General features: G+C 42.7%; 1 protein-coding gene across 1 annotated transcript in view; it reads left to right on the forward strand.

The window, feature by feature from the left end:
- Nucleotides 1-4783: 4783 nt before the first annotated feature.
- LDB2 (LIM domain binding 2) overlaps nucleotides 4784-19976 on the forward strand; it is a 628524-nt gene continuing 613331 nt past the window's right edge. The window contains exon 1 of the mRNA XM_042782210.1: nucleotides 4784-4915. Within this exon, the coding sequence (XP_042638144.1) occupies nucleotides 4784-4915 (132 nt within the window). The remainder of the gene's footprint in view (nucleotides 4916-19976) is intronic.

Consider the following 19976-nt stretch of genomic DNA (forward strand, 5'->3'; position numbering starts at 1 on the left):
TCTGTCACTTATTAGTTGCATGACCATGGAGGAGTTTCTTAGCCTCTAGAAGTCCCAGTTTTCATATCTATAAAATGGGGATAGTAACTGAGTCAACCACAGGCTTATTGTGAGATTACTGTGAGATTAACCAAGAGTAGTGAGTAAACCATTCAGCACAGTGGCTGGCACATAGTAAACACTTAAAGATGACAGCTTTTGTGAGTTTTCTATATCAGAGCTTTAGCAGACAAATACAGAAGGCATGCTGTGACCCAAAGGAGAAAGAATTTTCTCTCTTCTTTTTATTTCTTCCCTTCATAGTGAATACCATCATTTGAAATTGTGCTTCCAAATGTTTACTTGTCCTTCTATGCTACCTTCCCATTTTCCCCACTATTGCCATAGTCAATAGTGCAGAGAGCCCATATACTATGTTCAGGTTCACTTCCTAATGTTCTCTAGTGTTGCTGTTGCTCCTTGTCATCAAGTTGGTTTCGACTCACAGCAATCCTTTGGATAACAGAAGGAAACACTGCGCAGTCCTGGCCACCCCCACAGTTGTTGTTATATTGGAGGCCATTGTTGCAATCACTGTGTCAGCGCATCTCATTGAGAATCTTCCCCTTTATCTCTGACGCTCTACTTTACCAAGCACGACGTCCTTCTCCAGGGACTGGTTCCGACTGGGAACATACCCAAAGCACGTAAGACGGAGTCTCACCTATCTCTCTTCTGTGGAGCATTTCGGTTGTACTTCTTTCCGAGGTAGATTTGTTCATTCTTCTGGTGGTCCATGGGATATTCAGTACTCGTCACCGACATTGCAATTCAAAGGCATCAGTTCTTCTTTGTTTTTTCTTTATGTATTGTGCAGTTTTCACATGTTTATGAGGCAATTGAAAATACCATGGCTTAGGTCAGGTGCACCTTAGTCCTGAAAGTGACATCTTTGTTTTGAACACTTTAGAGAGGCCTTTTGCAGCAGATTTGCCCAATGCAATTCATCATTTGATTGGACTCCTGCTTCCATGGGAGCTGATTATGGATCCAAGTGAAACGAAATCCTTGAAATCTTCTCTCCATTCTTTGTGGTCCGGGTGTGAAGATTTTTGTTTTCTTTGTGTTGAGACATAATTCATATTGAAGGCTACCATCTCTGACCTTCTAGTACCTAACTGTATGTTACCAATCAACCAACCAATCAGTTGCTGTCATGTTGACTGCAACTTGTGGTGACCTAACAACGTGTGTCTGTAGGGCATTCGAGGGTTGATTTATTCTTTCTGAAGTGGATGGCCAGGTCTTTCTTTCTGGGTGAAACCTAACCTCCAATCCTTTGGTTAGCAGCCAAGCATTAACCATTTGCACCACCCAGGGAGTCCAAGCAGATAATAAAAAACCCAGCCAATTACCTTTGAGTCGATTCTAACTCAGAGTGACCCCATGTGTTTCAAAGTGGAACTGCACTTGAGGGTTGTCAGTGGCTGGGATCTTTCAGAGGCAGATTGCCAGGCCGTTCTTCAGAGGTGCCTCTGGGTGGACTTGAGCCCCCAACCTTTCAGTCAGCAGCCGAGTGCTTAACCATTTGTGTCCCCAGGGATGCCTAATAACTCTCATATTCTGAGCATATATGCATATTCAATGTATTATTTCCTATATCCAACAGAATTATCTCAGTGGATCCTCTGCAATGATCTAAAGAGAGCTCTGGTAGTGTAGTGCCTAAGGCACTTGACTGCTAACCAGAAGGCTGGCGGTTCAAACCGACCAGCCACTCCTCGGAAGGAAGATGGGGCAATCTACTTGCATAGTGATACTGCCTTGGAAACCCAAGGAGGGTCGCCATGAGTCGGGTATGACTCGACGGCACATAACAACAACAACAACGGACTAGTTACTATCATTATCCCCATTACAAATGAGATGACTGAGGCACAGAGGTCAAGGCACTTGCTCAAATCTATACTGTGAGGAAGTGATGTTGACCTAGTTGACATGCAGTCTGTCTGGGCTATATCCTCTGCTTCTATCCACTGTGAACTCAATATTGGCTGAGTAAATTAATTAGTAAGCAAAACAGATTCACAGGGGAGGAGACATGGGACTGGGGAGGCAGGGGGAGGCTAGTCTTGATGAGCCCTTGGGCCATCATAAGGAGCTTAGACAGTTTCCTGTTGGCAGTAGGGAAAAGCGGGGGTATGATCAATTTCATTTTTCGCCAGTCAGCATTCTGACAACATAGAAGTGGACTGTGGGTCTGGGAACAGGGAAATCAGTTTAGGGAATTTTTTTTTTTGGAACATTTTAGTAGGGAGTCCTGGTGGTGCAGTGGTTAGCTTGTATGGCTGCTAACTGAGTGATCGGCAGTTTGGACCCATCAGCTGCTCTGCTGGAGAAAGATGTGGCATGTGATGTGGGGAAAGTTAGTTTGCAGACTCTCGAAGTTGTGGGGACAACAGATGACTTGGCCCACGTTCCGGGTATATCCGAGTGTGGAGTCTTAACATGGTACTAGAAAGAACTACTTCTGATTACAACTAGGAAGAGCCTGCAAGAAATAATGACAGAAAACCTTAATCCTGTTCAAGAATGATGGCCTACTGGGATCTGAGGGCCTTTCCACGGTTGTCAGAGCGGGCTGCTCCCACCTGCTAGGTGTTTGTGTGACTCGTGTCCCGAACCAGCCTTATCAACACAAGCTCTTGGACTGACTTTAGTTTGGGAATTTCAACACAACGGAACGTTAAGCCTTGTAGCAGCCACCATAGCAAAACATAAATCAGGCCAAATTTGTTTGAAATCTTGTCTTTAGAAGGGTGTATATTTTAAGAAACTTTGCAGCAAATTGGGTCCAGCATTTGGATTTGTAATGAAACCTGAAACCAGGCACGGTGGCCAACCTTGGGGTCTTCCTGCAAAAGTTTCATGCAGCCTTAGCACACTATCTCCTGCAATCTCACTGTGGCAAGAGATGTTACTGTGTGGGGCTGCTCTAGAAGCTTTCCATGTCATTATAGAAAGGAACTGACCAAGCTAGCAATTTGGAGGCATTTCTGTGTTCTTAAGAGTGTAAATTGCACTATTAGCAATATCTTATCCCCTGCTGGCTAGTGACTTGGAGATACCCCAAGTCATGATTGGGGCACAAAGTTAATTAATCTGCTTATTAAAAAAGAGGAAATGTCTCATTTGCATGCATTTACATTCCGATATCCCATGCACCACTATCTGCTTTCATTCCTTTGTACTGTGGTCCTAGCTGGGTGTTAGCTCCGTCTGGTTGGTTATCATTGTTTCCAGCAGAATTCGATAGTTCTGTTTACCAGTCCGAGTTGCTGCCCAGTCGATTCCGACTCATGAAGTTCCAGGATAGAGCTGTGTTCCGCAGGATTTCAGAGCACTGTGCAGTTTCAGAAACAGATCACCAGGACTTTCTTCCATGGCACCACTGGGTGGTTTCGAACCACCAACCTCTCTGTTTATAGCCTAGCACTTAACCTTTTGCCCCCACCCCCACCTCAGGAGGGACTCTTGATTGTCATGTAGATCTAATTCTCTGTAGAGATTCCTTTCCCTTTCGTGGGCTGGGCGGTTAAGGTTTATTTCCAGGTATCACATACCACAGTCAGGAGAAGATTTATATACTTGACCATTCTTGGAAAATAAAGACCTTGTCTCCATCCAAGTTGCACATGGTACCTGGGGATAGTTCGTTCAATTATCTGCAAGGTCTTACTCAACTGAATTCTCCATGGTCATATTTATGAGAGTCACCCTATTTTTGCTTTTCCTATCTTATTGGGAGGTCTGCTTTTGGAATTCCTTTACTCTTAGTTTAAAAAAGGAAAGAAAGAAAGAAAGAAACCCACTGCCCTTTGGATTTATTTTAGGTGTTCCCCTTTGGGAAAGATTGTCTGTACCTGGAAATGCCCAGGTGCCCTGAATCCAGGCCCCCTTAAGCTGCCTTCAGAGGGCTTGAGTGAAGTCTTAGGAGAAGGGAGAGGAGGAGGGAAGGTGGGGACCAGGCAGGGCTAGGGACAGGGTGCGAGGGGTAGAAATGCAAAGAACAGAATAAGCTCCTGGAACTACTGCAAGTAAAGCCAAAACTCCATAGGAGGATCAGGGCGGTGGGAAGGAAAGCTTTGCATGTGAGTGAGTCCTGGGCTCCGACATGCTTCTGTGTTTTGTAGTAATCACATTTCTGATACATGACAACAGTGTGGCTGTCCAGGGTGAGCAGAGAGGCTCAGGCAGCGGCTAAACCACCTCTGTGCTAACATGCTTGGCAATCAGGGTGTGAAGGGTCCTGGCTGGAGGGGAAAAAAAAAAAAAATGAAACCCAAACCTTAGACCTCTGTCAGACTGTGAGCAGAATTATATTTGTGAACTAGTTTCCAATGTGGACAGGAAATGACCTCTCCACAAACCGCTTCTTTAAAAACAAGCAGTGGTGCCTAAAGCTATCCAGTGTCTCTCTCCCTCCTTCCCTCCCTTCCTCCCTACCAGCCTGCCTCCCTCTCTCTCTCTGGAGCTCCCTCCTCCCTCCCTCCTCTCCCGTGCTCTCTCTCCCTCCTCCCTCCCTCCACTCCCGCGCTCCCTCTCCACTCTCGCTATAGAGGGCCCCCACAGCAGTTCCTAGCCAGTGTGCTCAGGCTGCCTGCCTGCCTGCTCTGTGTGAGTGTGTGTATGTGAGCGTGTGTGTGTGCGTGCGTCTACTTTGTACTGCGAAGAACACAGCCCATGTGCTCTGCATGGACGTTCTCGTTACTCTGTTGAGCTTGATTCCAGACAAGCAGGCAAGATGTCCAGCACGCCACACGACCCCTTCTATTCTTCTCCTTTCGGCCCATTTTATAGGAGACACACACCCTACATGGTGCAGCCAGAGTACCGAATCTATGAGATGAACAAGAGACTGCAGTCTCGCACGGAGGTAAGTACTTCAGCCTTGGGCGTGTTTTTTTTTTTTTTTTTTTTCCCTCCAACTGTGCGTAGGCTTTTCCTAGGGTTTCTGGCTGAATTCGATGGGAAGTGTCCCACTGGATACTACCAGGAATGGGAGAAAGAGCTCCAGGATTGAGCCACTAGTTTGAACGTTTGGGCTTCTAGGCACTGCAACTCTTGGAGCAGGGGACAGTTTCTGCCAGAATCTTGAAATAGAAGACCCAGCACTTGCTTCTCAAGCCGGGTCTCTAGAAACGGCTTGCTCTCCCGGGACTCGGGTTTGCCGGCTCGGAGTCGCGCCTGTTAGTGTTTGTTGAGATAGAATTGCAAAGCATTTGGTGATCATTTGCATCCGGGAAATAATTTTTTAGCACATTCCCGAGGAAGTCTGCTGTGACCTGCATTTGCTTTTCAAAGTCATCAAAATCAAGGTGAAGGGAGAGAAGAGTAACCTTGCATACTTTCTGAACTAGCCTTGGAGGGACACACGTTTGTGTATTTCTATGTGAATTTCAGAAATCTGTTGCATTGCGCCTGGGGGTCCTGACTTGCTGCTCCAGCAGGGGACTGCCACTTAGGGAGCCCCACCTTTCCCGGAGCTGGATCAGCATTGAGTGAGCTCTAGTTTTTGCATATTTGTGATCTGATGCCTGAGAGGGACCCCACCCTCCCAGGAGAGCAACTCTGGGAGCAGAAGGAAGAACAGGACTTTCCAAACTTTCTAAATGCAAAACTCCAGACTTGCCTGCTGTAATTTAAATATTTAATGCCAGTTAACTTTTCTGCTTTGCTAACTTAACTTAGCTGGCGGGTCTAGCTGCTGGGTTTCCAGTTGCCTGTAAGTTGGGGCTTTGTGTTGAAGTGTTTTTAAAAGGAGTTTGTTGTGGGTGCACCCAAGTCGCTTTAGGAAGTGGAACTCGCTGGGAATTGAGTCTTTTCCGCTGGCTGCAAATGCCCAGAGCATTTATGGCAGAAGAGTTTTTAGGGAATAGCTGTGGTGGAATTTCTGATTGATTGTTGACTCTCAACTCTGAAAAAGGACTCAATTAAGGTTGCTTTATAAAATAAAACACACATGCTGGAATTGTCAACCGAGCCATGGAGAATTCATGACGGTTCATGTATTTAATGCAGCTAACAAGATGTGACCTGCTTTCTGATTGGCTAACTGTTGGAGTAGGACTGATTTTTTTTTTTTAATTGAGCTGTTTTTATCACTGCTATTTTCTTTACATGTTAATACATCATAGATGTTAACCATAATTGATATTATTGCTTTCCCTAGAAGCCAGCAGCTTCCAGGGAAGTGTTAACTTGGTTTTGTTTAGGGTGCTGAACTCTGGGCAGTAAATGATATGTGTGTGTGTATGTGTGTGTGTTTCATTGAGATCTTTGCTACCGTGTTTTGCAATCTTACCTCCTGGAAAAAAAACAAAACAAAACAAAACAAAAAACTACTGGTTGAAGTAGCCTGCTTTCAGAATTTGGAGGGTGAAAAATATAGTTCAGGCACAAATCAATTTCAATACGCAGTTTTAAAACATGCTATTTAAAATATGATTTATTTAAAAATAGATTAGAGGCCATTGTGACTCAATTCTTGATCAGCAACTGAATTTAAAAATAATGTGTCCAACTTACATTTGAGAAAGTTTTGGAGGAGTTCTGGAAAGAAGGTGTTCCCTCCGCCTGCAGTGAGTTATGCAGGAAGGTTTCTGCTCTCTGTGCACCTGCGCTCTTCACGAACTCCTTGGCCAGTCTCACCTTGGGAACTTCTTTGCCTTACCTGTGAGCCTTCCTTGCCCTGTCACCCATAACAATCTCAGGGGTAAAGTCCTTGGATTTGAGAAAACATCTTTTGCAAAGCCTCTCATGCCTAGTATGTTTCTTCAAAATGACCCATCATGGTTTGTGAGAGCTAGCCTTAGGCACTCTTAACTTTTGGATTCTGGAGTATTACTTTTAAAGATTTTTTTTTTTTTTTCCTGAATAGAAAACATTGTTTCATAGCTCAAGAACCAGAGAGGAAAGCTTGCTATTACAGTATCCTAAATATTTTTTTGAACCTCTCTGACTGTGATGACAAGCCACAACCAACTATTTCCTGTTGCCTTCTAAAGCCAACCTTGAGCACAAAACCCCTCAAGATTTCCCCCCTTAATCAGATCTGTTTAAAATCATTACCCCAGTAATTGTCCTGACACCTCTTTGTTTTTGGAAAGCATACATGATTCGATGAACCAAATTCCGTAAATTTGTTTTTGTTTCCTGTGAAGACAGAAGATAATTAAATCATTTCTCCTAAGGTATCAAAATATTAACATTAAATGTTAAATACTTAACATGATGTATAATTGGAAAACATTTAGAAAAAAAAAAAAATAACTTTCCATGGAAAAGTTACACTGTCCCTTTACCAAGAATTACTTTTGATAAACCTGTTCTAAGACCCATAGAGGAATTGGTTGGAATAAAATACAATGGAACTCAGCAAGGATTACTACATTATTCATTCGTAAAATCAAATAAATTGTTGAGCAACTACTTTTTGACTTGAACCTTTGGTAAGAGAGACTCACCCAACCTTACCAGTGGTAAGAGAGACTCACCCAACCTTCTCTCTTCAATTGCCCACTTCCATAGTGTTAGTACAGGATATCACTTCTTGCACCCTAATTACACAGGTGCCCACATATACACACACCCTGTGCAGCTCTCTCAACTTGCCATTCCTTTTTGGATTTGTGAATATAATCTTGGCTAAACAGGAATTGCAATAAATCAGTTTATGATGAATTAATAGCAGGTCAAGTTTGGAGAGATTGTCCCTCTTTCAGAAGGAAAGCAGAAGAGAACAACACTTACCAGTATTGCGGGCGACGCGTACTCCTTCAGGTTGCCTGACATCCAGGGCATTCTGTCCTGGAGATTAATGTATGTCTCCCAATTAAATTACATCCAAGCTGGGGAGGTTTGGTTTAAAGAGCCTTGCGTTGGGACTTAGCAGTTTCTAACTCAGCTCTGTCACTCACTAACTTGTTGGCATGGATCTTGGTTCCTTACCTGCAAATTACCTGAAGTGCCTCTTTCAATTTGAAAATAAAATTCCAATTCTGCAAAAGCCCCAGTTTCCTTGACTATGAGAAGGTATTCTGAACTAGAATAAAGGGTACAGATAGGATTTCTGTGCTCACGATCCTTAGTTCATATTCACGAGTGGTACTGACATAAGCAGGGAATAGTGGAGGCAACTGGAAGGTCAGTGTTGTTGGAAGTCAGTGCTTAGAGCAGTTCCTGGGACAAAGTAGGTACTCAATGAACATTTGTTGACTACCCAATCAATTAATCACTAGAAAAAAGGGGAAAGAGAGCTCCGGGACCCTGTCACTGAATTTGGCACCTTCCCTGAGAAACAGAGTTCTGGTGTCATTGGGATGCTGGTCCCTCCTTAGCTAAAGCCACTTCTGACACTTGCTGCCCACTCACCTGACAGTGCCCATCTTTACGTTTATTATTTCACCTGAATAATTTCAATGCCAAGTCTCTGAGCCAAAGCATAGCCAGTGCCTAAAACATTATAGGACTTGAGCTCCTTTAAAGAAATGCAAATGCATTAAAAAGCCAACACCCTCCAAAAGTATGGTTTCAATGCTGTTTTAAATGTTCTGGAAAACACAATTACTTTTTAACATGGAATCTCAGTTGTAACTTCATGAAGAAATGAGTGGGTGCCCCCTTCCCCCTTTAAAGGGAAATGGAGAGAAACTTTCAGTTTTGTTCACTGTAATTCCCAGTCCATTGAAAGCGGGGTTATGTTTTCCATTCCAGGACCAGGAGATGACCCTGACCTTTTCTAAAATTCACGTTGTTGGAGGATCTTGCTGTCCCAGACATATTGGAAAGAACACAACTGCAGAATTATATAGTTTAACATTGCACACGAGAGCCCAGGCTGATGGGATATAGAAACTGGTGCTGGAGACTTCACAATTTGTTCTGTCAGAAGTTTTAATAACAATTAAGCACATGATTATTTTCTTCATTTCCTGGGGGCTAAGCAATGAGATAAAAATGCCAGTAAGACACCAGGACAGTGAAAATTATTTTAAGTAATGGGGTTAACTGTTTATTACAGAATTTAAGAAAGTTTCTTCCATAAAGTTCTAACACATCTTTGTTACATTTAGTTCACTTTCCTGTACCTTGTTCCCTCTCTCAAATGATCAGAAATGTCTCTACTCAAATGAAAATGCCTATATATATATATATATATATATATATATACACACACACACATATATATATATATTCTGGTCGTCAGTATGCTAATTTAAATAAATTACCATAGATATTCCCTTATGTATTTCTTCTGTTTTGAGATTTCTTTGCTGTTATCAACATTGCACATCCCACTCCAAACGTGAGAACTGTGATTACAAATGGAACCACACACACAAGGATTTTATTAGCATTAATACCTTTTTTGGTTTTATAGGATTTAACATGAATATTAAAAATGTTTGAAGACCTTGAAATTTAAAACTGAGACTGTTCACCTCTTCCCAGCTCAACTCTAAAACTCCCCGGGGAAGGGGGTGGGAGGGGGTGGGGGGCTGATTCGCTTCTCTTTCAGCTACATTTTCATAGACTTCAGTCACAGGAGTTTCAAGTTGTAACATCATGTTTATTCATAGAAGAGCTTAGTATCGTTGACGGTCAGATGGAGTCGAGTTAAAATGAGATTAGGTGTTTTGGAGAGGTAGAAAAAAAGGAAAAATCCTTTGTGATAACTTTTTTTTCCCTCCCCTGGAAATTTAGAAAGGAAAAAATGTTGATGTTGCTCTGAGATGTATGAAGGATTTTCAGTGTTCAACACAGAACTCCCAGTTTTTCTCTGGGGCTGCTGAGGAGTGGGGGAGGGGGTTTTAGTGGTAAGAAAAGCTATTTTGAAAATGTTAAATGAAACCAAAGGTACAGTTTTAAAAATGAGAACTTCCAAATGCTCTTATTTTCAAGATCTCTACAAGGTCTCAGAAAACAAATTGCAGAACTCTTGTACTGATTTTATTTTCCTGAAGTTCTTTTTTTTTCTTTTCTTTTTCTTTCTGTGGAACTGTTTTTAATTAAAAATTACTGCAAACTAAGTATTCGTAGGAAGCCAAGGAGGGGGAAAAAAAATCTCACAACTGGCTTTTAAATACAGATTCTTATCAGTCTGGAATCAATGCGAGTTTAAATTTCTCCCTTTTGGGTGTGTAAATTATGATACGTGATTTCAACGGTATGCATTTTGTAAGCATTTAGCTTTTTGTTTGGGTTTCAGAAAGAAATTAATTTAAATTGTATGGAGAACCAGGCTATAAATCTCCTTTTATTGCTATTGTCCACATCAACTCATTTTTCATGAGGGACACAGAGCACCCCCTTTCTGGACAAACAAAACAAAAACAACCCCAAACATCCAAACTTTATCCATTGTCAAGAACAAGAGTCATGAATTACTTGTTTGGATTGGGGGGGGGGTTGGATTTCAAAAACTAATTGATGTGGGAAAACTCCTGTGTTTTGAAGTGGTCGGAGAACAGGCCATTTCAACAATGTAGGACAGATGTCCACAGTACACATACCTGTGTCATTTTCTGACAAAGGCACTGCTTTGTTTTAATCATTTGGAACCTAGTTGTTGTTCTGTGTCATTTTCTGACAAAGGCACTGCTTTGTTTTAATCATTTGGAACCTAGTTGTTGTTGTTTTTTTTTTTTTTTTCCATTTATTTAAATTCTGGCTGCATGCATCTGAGCATAGGCATAGAATACTTAAAATTCACTCATTCTTTTAAGAGATTTTATACTTCACTCATTCTTTTAAGAGAATTCATGCTTCACGCAATGACTAAAACAGAGTCTGGAAATACAGACATGATTAAGATATTTTCTGTCCTCAAGAAGCTTATAATTTGGTAGTGAAGGAAGATGTGGAAACCAGCTTTTTGAAGGAAGGGCCGTATGTATTTTATTATTGGTGTATGTATGTGTTGAAAGGTAGTAGTGTTGATAGTGGGAGCTCTGGTGGCATAGTGTCTAAGGCATTTGACTGACAAGCAGAAGGCTGGGAATTCAAATCCACCAGCCACTCCTTGGAAGAAAACTGGGCAACCTACTTCCGTAGTGATACTGCCTCAGAAACCCAAGGAGGGGTCTCTCTGAGTTGGGGTTGACTGGCTGGCAGTGAGGGGTTTTTTTTTTGGTGTTTTCTGTATATCAGCTCAAGTAGCTCTCATTATCACCCTGTGAGGTGTTGGTGGTGTTGTCCGTGCCATCGAGTGAACTCTGACTCCTTGTAACCCTCCATGTAGCAGCGCAAAACACTGCTGCGTCCTGCACGGTTCGCAGTCCTTGCTATGCCTGAACCCGTCATTGCACCGCTGTTTCAGTCCATCTCTCTGAGGGTCCTCCCCTTTTCCATTGACCCTTCACTTTACCAAGCATGAGATCCTTCTCCAGGCAGTGGTTCCTTCTGACCACATGACCAAAGTAGGTGAGACGAAGTCTGACCATTCTAGCTTCTCTGGTAGCATAGTGGCTAAGACACTTGCCTGCTAACCAGACGGCTGGCGGTTCAAACCCACCAGCCACTCCTCGGAGGGAAGGTTGGGCAATCCTACTTCCGTAGTGATACTGCCTCGGAAACCCAAGGAAGGGTTGCTATGAGTCGGGGCCGACTCAACGGCACATAACAACAACAAAGAAGCATTCCAGCTGCACTTCTTCCGGGACAGATTATTTTCTTTCTTCAGGCAATCCATTATATTTTCAGAATTCTTCACCAACACCACAATTCAAAGATACCCACTGTTTTTCGGTTTTCCTTATTATTATTATTAATGTCCAGCTTTCACATGCGTATGAGGTGATTGAAAATACCATGGCTTGGGTTAGGTGTACTTGTCTTCAAAGTGACCTCTTTGCTCTTTAACACTTTAAAAAGGTCTTTTGTAGCAGATTTGCCCAGTGCAATACAATATCTTATTTCTTGATTGCTGCTTGCATTGGTGTTGATTGTGAATCCAAGTGAAATGAAATCTTTGACAACTTCAATCTTTTCACATTTATTGTGATGTTGCTTATTGGTCTAGTTGTGAAGATTTTTGTTATCTTTGTTGAGAAAATGAAATATGGCCCTGTGAGGTATGTGCTACTATCATCTGTGTTTTCCTCTGATGAGAAAATTGGGAACAGAGAGGTTAAGTGGGTTTTTCAGAGTCACACTGTAGGTAGGTTGACTGTAGAGTTTGTGCTCTTACCTGCTTTGCTGTAACACCTCTCTTGAAATGAAAATATCTTCTACAATTCCAGTCTCACCTGTGTAAATTTATTTTGCAAACATATTCATTTCTCGGGGCAGATTGACTTGGAGATGACTTGGAAATTGATCCTAGTTACCTAACTTGGTTCTACTCTTTTTCTCTCAAATGCCTGCCTTACTTTCAAAAGGGACCTTGTGAAAATCTCATGGATGGAGCCAATGATAGAAAATACATCTGGTTATTGGAAAAATAACCCAAACTACAGTCTCAGTTGAGGATCAATTACTAGGCTCATTTTATCAGGAGATGCTGGAATTATTATGGGCTGTTATGAATACACATCTGATTTTATTTTTTACTGAAAGTATTTAGATCACCATGCAATGCTAGACTGACTCTTTTTTGCCAGAAGAGTGAGTGATGGGGTTTTGATCAGTGTTTGAAACAGCAGTGGGGTAAGTATAAAAGCAGTACTATTTTTGGAGATGTCAATCCCTCTCCAGTAATAACCAATATAAGTAGTAGAGGAGTAAATTAAGATTCACATTTGGTGTAGTGTTGGCTTCATTTGCAAGTTATCAATTAAGCATCTTCCAGAGCATAAAGACACAGAGAATAAAGAACTCCCAGCTAGTTTATCTTCTCCCTGTCCTAGTTTGATCTGCTTCTCATGGGTCTTCAGGCTCTGCCAAGGTTCTTTATGTTGTGGGAGACAGTGGTCCTCTCCTACCCTTCCAATTACTATAGCCACCTGCAGAGCCATTGTCTTTACAGGAAATGCTTACCAATTATTGGAGTTAAGATGGGATTCCTCATTTGATCCATCCCAAGAGCCTGAGAGGCACGTGTGCTGGTATTCCTGTCACAGATGTGGAAACTGAGGCTAGGAATGGTGGATCTACCCATTGGGAATCTCCAGTTGGGAAACTCTCATGGCCCCATTCTGTGCTCTTTCTGAGTGTGCTGGTGACACGACATTATCTCTGGCTGCCCCTTCGGTGTCAGAGCCCATGACATTCACACCCGGTCCCATTGACCGTCCTGCCTAATTTGGCATTTCAGTCTATCAGTTCAAAACAGAAAGCTGGCCACTTTGGAGAAGAAGGGGGTCGGCCTATTTTAGGGGAAATTCCAAGCTCTGGTAGCATAGTGGCTAAGGCACTTGACTGCTAACCAGAAGGCTGGCAGTTCAAACCCACCAGCCACTCCTCAGAAGGAAGATGGGGCAATCTACTTCCATTCTGATACTGCCACGGAAACCCAGGGAAGGGTTGCTATGAGTCGGGTCCAACTCCATGGCACACAACAACAACAACAACAACATTGTCTCTCCTTAAGGAGCTCTGGTGGTATAGTGCCTAAGGCATTTGACTGCTAACCAGAAGGTTGGAAAATTGGGCAATCTACATTTGTAAATATTTATTGCCTCATAAACCCAAAGGTCACTATGAGTCAGAATCGACTGGATGGCAGTGAGTTATTTTTTTACTATTATTTTTTTAAATCATCTCTCTTTAAGAAGGTCTGGTGGCTCAGTGGTTAAGGCATTCAGCTACTAACCAAAAGCTCGGTGATTAAAACCCACCATCTACTCTGCAGGAGAAAGATTTGGCAGTCTGCCTCTGTAAAGATTTACAACCTTGGAAACCCTATGAGGTAGTTCTGGTTTGTCTTATAGGGTCGCTATGAATCGGAATCAGCTCTCTGGTACTGGGCTTGGTTTATTATCTCTCTTTAAGGAGTCTTGGTGGTGCAGTGGTTAAGTGGTCAGCAGCCAACCTAAAGGTCAGTGGTTTGAATCCACCATCTGCTCCATAGAGAAAAATGTGGCATTCTGCTTTCATAATCATTACAGCCTTGGAAATCCTATGGTGCAGTTGTACCTTGGCTCATAGCATCTCTGTGAGTTGAAATCAACTCAGTGGCAATGAGTTTGTCTTTTGATTTTTTTCTCTGTGAAGTCTGTGGGTGGTGCAAACTATTAACAGTCTCAACTGCTAACTGAAAAGTTGATGCTTGAATCCACACAGAGACACTTTGGAAGAAAGGTCTGGTGCTCTACTTCCAAAACATCAGCCTTTGAAACCCTTTGGAACACAGTTATTTGACAACTATTGGCGTCAAGTCAATGGCAACTGGTCCATCATCTCTCTATTGGATAGAGATGGCCTCCCAATTGCTGTCCTTGCTCTCTTTCTACCCAACAGGCCGTTCTCCATGAGCAACCGAGGTGGTATTTTTGAAGCATATATCATCCTGCCATGCTCCAGCTTCCTCTCACCCCAAGAATAACACCGACCTCCTTACTCTGCTTAAGGCTCTGGTGATCTGCTCCTTCCAGATGGTCCATCCTTACCTCCTGCCGCATGCTCACTAGACTTAAACCACAAGGACTTCCTTTGGATCCATTAGTGAATGGATCCAAGCTTGCTCCAGTCTCTGGACCTTTTCCCTCAGTACTAGAACAGGTAGAGGGTTGCAAAACCAAAAACCCAATCCACTGCCATTGAGTCGATTTTGAATCATAGCGACCCCCAGTTGAGTTTCCAAGGGTGTAAATCTTTACGAAAGCAGGCTGCCTTATCTTTCTTTCACAGGGCAGCTGGTGGGCTCAAACCACTGAAATTTTGGGTAGCAGTCAAATGCCTTAACCACTATACCACCAGAGCTCCTGGAGGGTTACTAGCCTTCTTTAAAAAACAAACAAACAAAGCAATTACTGCCCAGCTGATTTCTCATTTACAGCTCATGTAAGCTCATGTCTACCAGAGTACAACTGTTCTTAAAAGATGTGCGATGTCTCGTTTTTCAGAAGTAAATTGCCAGGTCTTTCCCCTGACGCTTCTGGGTGAATTTGAACCTCCAACTTTTCAGTTAACAGTTGAGCACATTAACCATTTGACCAACCAGAGGATCTTGACTCTCTCCATGACAACATATATACTGTATTTTTATGCAAATAGTGAGTGCCTTCTGGGTTTGTTGGCAACCACACCCCTCCCCCCCCAAAATATATCTGTAAGGGCCGCCATGCCAATTTTTTTCTACATGCTGCTGTAAAACAATTAGCGTGGCATCCTTAAGAAGATACCTCATGGTTGGGGTGGAGGGTCCCTCGGCAAACAAATGTGGAAGGGGTGTGTTATATGTGTAAAAACGTAGTAAGTATCAACAGATGGAATTTGAACTAGAATTTGGCATGATGTTAGGTCTATTTGCAAGCAATTAGGTATTGTAACAAAAATAATGACAATGAAGAAAAATAGTTCCAACACCAGAAGGCCCTTTGTGGGTCAGTTTCAATGTTCCTTCTCAGAGGTCTGCTTTCATCACCTAACAATAACTTAACATTATCGCCCCCCCACCCCCACCCCGCACCCCGGTAGTCTATCACTTGCCTGGTTTATTTTCTTCATAGAAATGATTGCAAACTGATTGTTTCCTTGTTTCTTGTTTCTTGTTGATTTCTTAAGTGTCTATTTATCCCAATAGAATGCGAGTCCCGTGAGGGCAGGGTCCTAAATTGTGTTGCTTACAGTTGTATCCCCATAATGAAACAGATGAAAAAAAAAGAAGAGGAAAGAAAACTTGCCGTTGAGTCAATTCTCAGTCCTAGCAACCCCCATGTGTCCCAGTAGCTCCGTTGAGTTTTCAGTGGCTGGTGTTTTGGAAGTAGATAGCCAGGCCTTTGTGCTGAGGTGCCTCTTGGGTGGACTCGAACCCTCAGCTTTTCAGTTCACAGCTGAGCTCGTTAACCATTTGCACCACCTGTGGACTCCTATCCCCATAATACGTGGTTGATATTCAAAATATATCTACTGAGTGTTGTTGTTGAGTGTTGTGGAGTTAACTTTCAACTCACAGTGACCCCATGCAACAGAGAACTGCCCCATAGGTTTTCTAGGTTGTAATCTTTATCGGAGCAGATCTCAGGTCTTTCGTCCATGGAGACAGTGGGTGTGTTTGAACCACCAACCTTTTGGTTAGCAGCTGAATGCTTAACCATTGAGCCCACAAGCCTCCTTTTCTGATCCAAGGTATCCAAAATTGAATTTTCCCTGACTCTTATATACGTTTTCTCACAGTTGCAGTTGGAGAAGAATCTATGTGCCTAATGGTCCAGTGAGCATAGTCTGTCTGATAGAACCCTCTCCAGACCTACAGACAGAAGAAAACCCCCCAAAACCAAACTCATTGCCATTGAGTGGACATTGCCCCCATCTTCTTTCCTTGGTGCAGCTGGTGTGTTTGAACCACTGACATTCTGGTTAGCACCAATGCTTTATCCACTATACCACAGGAATTCAGAGTAGAAAGCCCAAGTAATTGAGAATGTCTTCTGTGAAAAAAGTGTTGACCAGAGAATTTTGCTGTCCAGGGAGTATGAGACTGTTAGAAATCCCCCGACTACTGATTAAAAATATTTATATTTCTCATGTTTTCCTTCTCATCTGATCCTTCCTGCACTTCGCTCTCTTTGACTTAGCTGGGGGCCCATAGCTATGTCTTATGTTATGAATCGTGATAACACCGTACATTTCCTAGAGCACTTTTGCAGTTTAGCTAAGTGCTTTCAGGGCCATTAATTAGCTTACTTGAAGTGATTCATACAGCAGAAAATGTGGCAGGTTATATTAGTGTATGATACTGTGGTATATAATGCAATGCAATGCAATGGACTGCCATCAAGTCGGACCTGACTCATAGCAACCCCTCCTTGGGTTTCTGAGGCAATATCACTATGAAAGTAGATTGCCCAACCTTCCTTCTGAGGAGCGGCTGGTGGGTTTGAACTGCCCGCCTTCTGGTTAGCAGTCAAATGCCGTAGGCATTATGCCACCAGAGCTCCTGTGGTATGTAATAACTATGCTAATTGTATTGTGCGTGTGAGTGTGTGTGTAAGAGAGAGAGAGAGACAGAAACAGAGATAAGCTTGCTCAAATCACACGGTACGTGAGCATGTGCATCTTCTGGTCAGGCAGTATGACAATTTTTGTTCCAACAGAGCTTTTTCCTCTCGACTACAAAGAGTGACATGCCTAGAATAAAAATCCCGAAACTCAGTTTGACTTATAGTAAGATAGGTTTGCGTTCTTACCCTGGCTGTGTGATCTTAGGGCAATGTCTTAACTTTTCTGAGCCTTGTTTTTCTTAGCCTGTGTTTTAGGCTGGAGGTGTAGGGTTAATATGTGTAAAATGCCTGTTATGGCCTAGATGACAAATGGAAGCTGTGAGGTTGAGAGGATGAAGCTTCCCTTGCCTCTCTTCTATGAGTAATTAAGTCGTGGAGGTAATGCAAAACTTTGCTTGATTTCTTAAAAGCTTCTTTAAATAAACTCTTTCCGGTTTATATATTGGAGGACATTTTCTTTGTTGGTTACCAGGGGTGGGAGGGGAGGGGAGGGAATGCTGTTAGATAGATAGAGATAAATATTGATTTGGGTGAAGAGAAGGGCAATGTACCAAATGTGAGTGACCAATATGGCAGCATTGAGGATGAGAAAGACATAGAGAGTTACATGGGCAGTACAGACAACAAATATGAACCCCTTTGCATATACAGTACTGAGTTGTCAGTGAAAGCAAACATGGGTATAGGGACGGATAGATGGGTGAACAAGCTAAACAATTAGGTATGTCTAAATGGAGAGTGTATCCAAGATCATATATAGGGTTGGCAGACAATGGGCCTATAAGTTCATGTGAATGATCAGAATTCCCAGGTGTATAGTAGAGCTGACAAGGGGCAAGGTTATGGTCATTACTTGGTCACAGCCAGCTACCCAGAGGGACCGAGTAGTTGATCCTGCGGGCTTGGGACCATAGTCGCAGGGGACATCAAGCTCAATTGGCATAACATACTGTACAAAACATTGTTCCACCTACTACTTTGGCGAGTAGCGACTGGGACCTTAAAAGCTAGGAAGCTGCCATCTAGATGCAACAACGGGTCTCTCCTCATCAAGAAGAAAGAAGAAAACCAAAATTAATGGAAACAATCAGTCCTAGCGACTGGTACACCATCCAATCTGCAACCCATACAACTATGAGACCAGAAGAGCTAGATGGTGCCCAGCTACCACTGCCATCCACTTGGAAGGGATGTAGGAGATCCTGCATAAAGAGGGAGAACAATGTGGTACAAAACTCAAAATCATTTGGAGGCAAAAAAAAAAAGAAGGTGGGGACCAGATTTGCTGGTCCAATAGAGCCTGGTGTAACCACTGAGACTATGGCCCCTAGCTGCCCTTCAGGTCTGGAATTGAACCCACACCTGTGGTTTCCAGCCAAACAAAGTACAGGCATGTGAGTTAAACATTTACCTCAAGTAGACACACGCCCTGGAGAGAACAATCATGGGAGAAGGAAGGGCTGCTTATGCACAGGGAGATAGCTCAGGGCGCAGAAGAGTATGAAGGGATGGACACTGGGAGGAGGTAAATATGAGGAGGAAGTGGGAGGGGAGCTGCTGCATTGTAAATTTTGGTCAATGACATGAGACAAAGTATATGTGAACTGCTGTATGAAAAGTGAATTTACTCTGTAAATCTTCACCCAAATCCTAATAAAAATAAATAAATAAATAAATAAATAAACTCTTTCCTATGGCTCACACTAGCATATTTCAGTGTAATGAATAAACTTGAAACAAAATGTGCTAGGACTTTGCTTTAGTGCTCTTGTAATACTTGGTAATGCCATGACGGTTTTCACTGTGACATAGTTGTTGTGTGTTGTTTAGTTGATCCTGACTCATAAGCAACCCTATATGACAGAGCAGAGCTGCCCCATACGCAGAGCTGTATCTAAGGTGTGGCAGGTATGGCATATGTCGGGGCTCCACTTGAAGGGGGCGCCACTGAGCAGTTTCTACTAACCATGCAGTCTCTGTCACCAGCTGTGCAAGAACATCCAGCAAGTTAAAACTAATCCTTTCATATTTGAGTGCCTACTTGGGTCAAGGCCAATGGTGTGATCTTGCTCCACTGAGCGTAGAAACAGAAGAAGCTGAAAAAGATGACTTTGAGCCCATCATAGACCAATTTTCATCAGCGAAAGCAAGGGAGGAGCAGTTGTAATTTTCGTGTAGTGCCATAATGTGTTAAGTGAAAGATGAATGAGCTTGACTTGTATTTTTGAGCTATTGGGATGGTAGAGTGATAGAATAGATGTGTGTCAGTTGTGTGGTTAGAGGCACAACTTCAGTGCTTGCCCTGGGCACTGTTTTCTATGGACACACCTCTGTCTGTAGGTTCCCTAGGTTGTATGTTTATGGGGGCAGATTGTTCTGGGGAGCCACTGGCAGCTTCGAACCACCAACCATCCAGTTAGTAGCAGAGGTCTTAACCATTGTGCCACCAGGGTGTATATATGTATATATATAGTAGTGATGACATACTAATCTTATACTTTTTTTCTGGGAGAGTAAGAGCTTGGCTGGATGCTATATTCTTCTCCAAACTTCAGGTCATAATTACTCCTTGGACAGGCCTATGGTTAAGTATTAAGAGTTAACCTGTGGAGTGACCAATATGGCACCATTGAGGATGAGAAAGACATAGAGAGGTACATGGGAAGTACAGACAACAAATATGAACCCTTTTGCATATACACTAGTGAGTTGTCAGTGAAGGCACACAGGGGTATATGGACGGATAGATAGGTGGACAGGCTAAACAATTAGGTATGTCTAAATGGGGAGTGTATCCAAGATCATATATAGGGTTGGCAGACAATGGTCCTA

The sequence above is a fragment of the Orycteropus afer genome, unplaced genomic scaffold (genome assembly GCF_000298275.1).
Source record: "Orycteropus afer afer isolate SDZICR_OR568_19922 unplaced genomic scaffold, OryAfe1.0 scaffold00262, whole genome shotgun sequence".
Classification (NCBI taxonomy): domain Eukaryota; kingdom Metazoa; phylum Chordata; class Mammalia; order Tubulidentata; family Orycteropodidae; genus Orycteropus; species Orycteropus afer.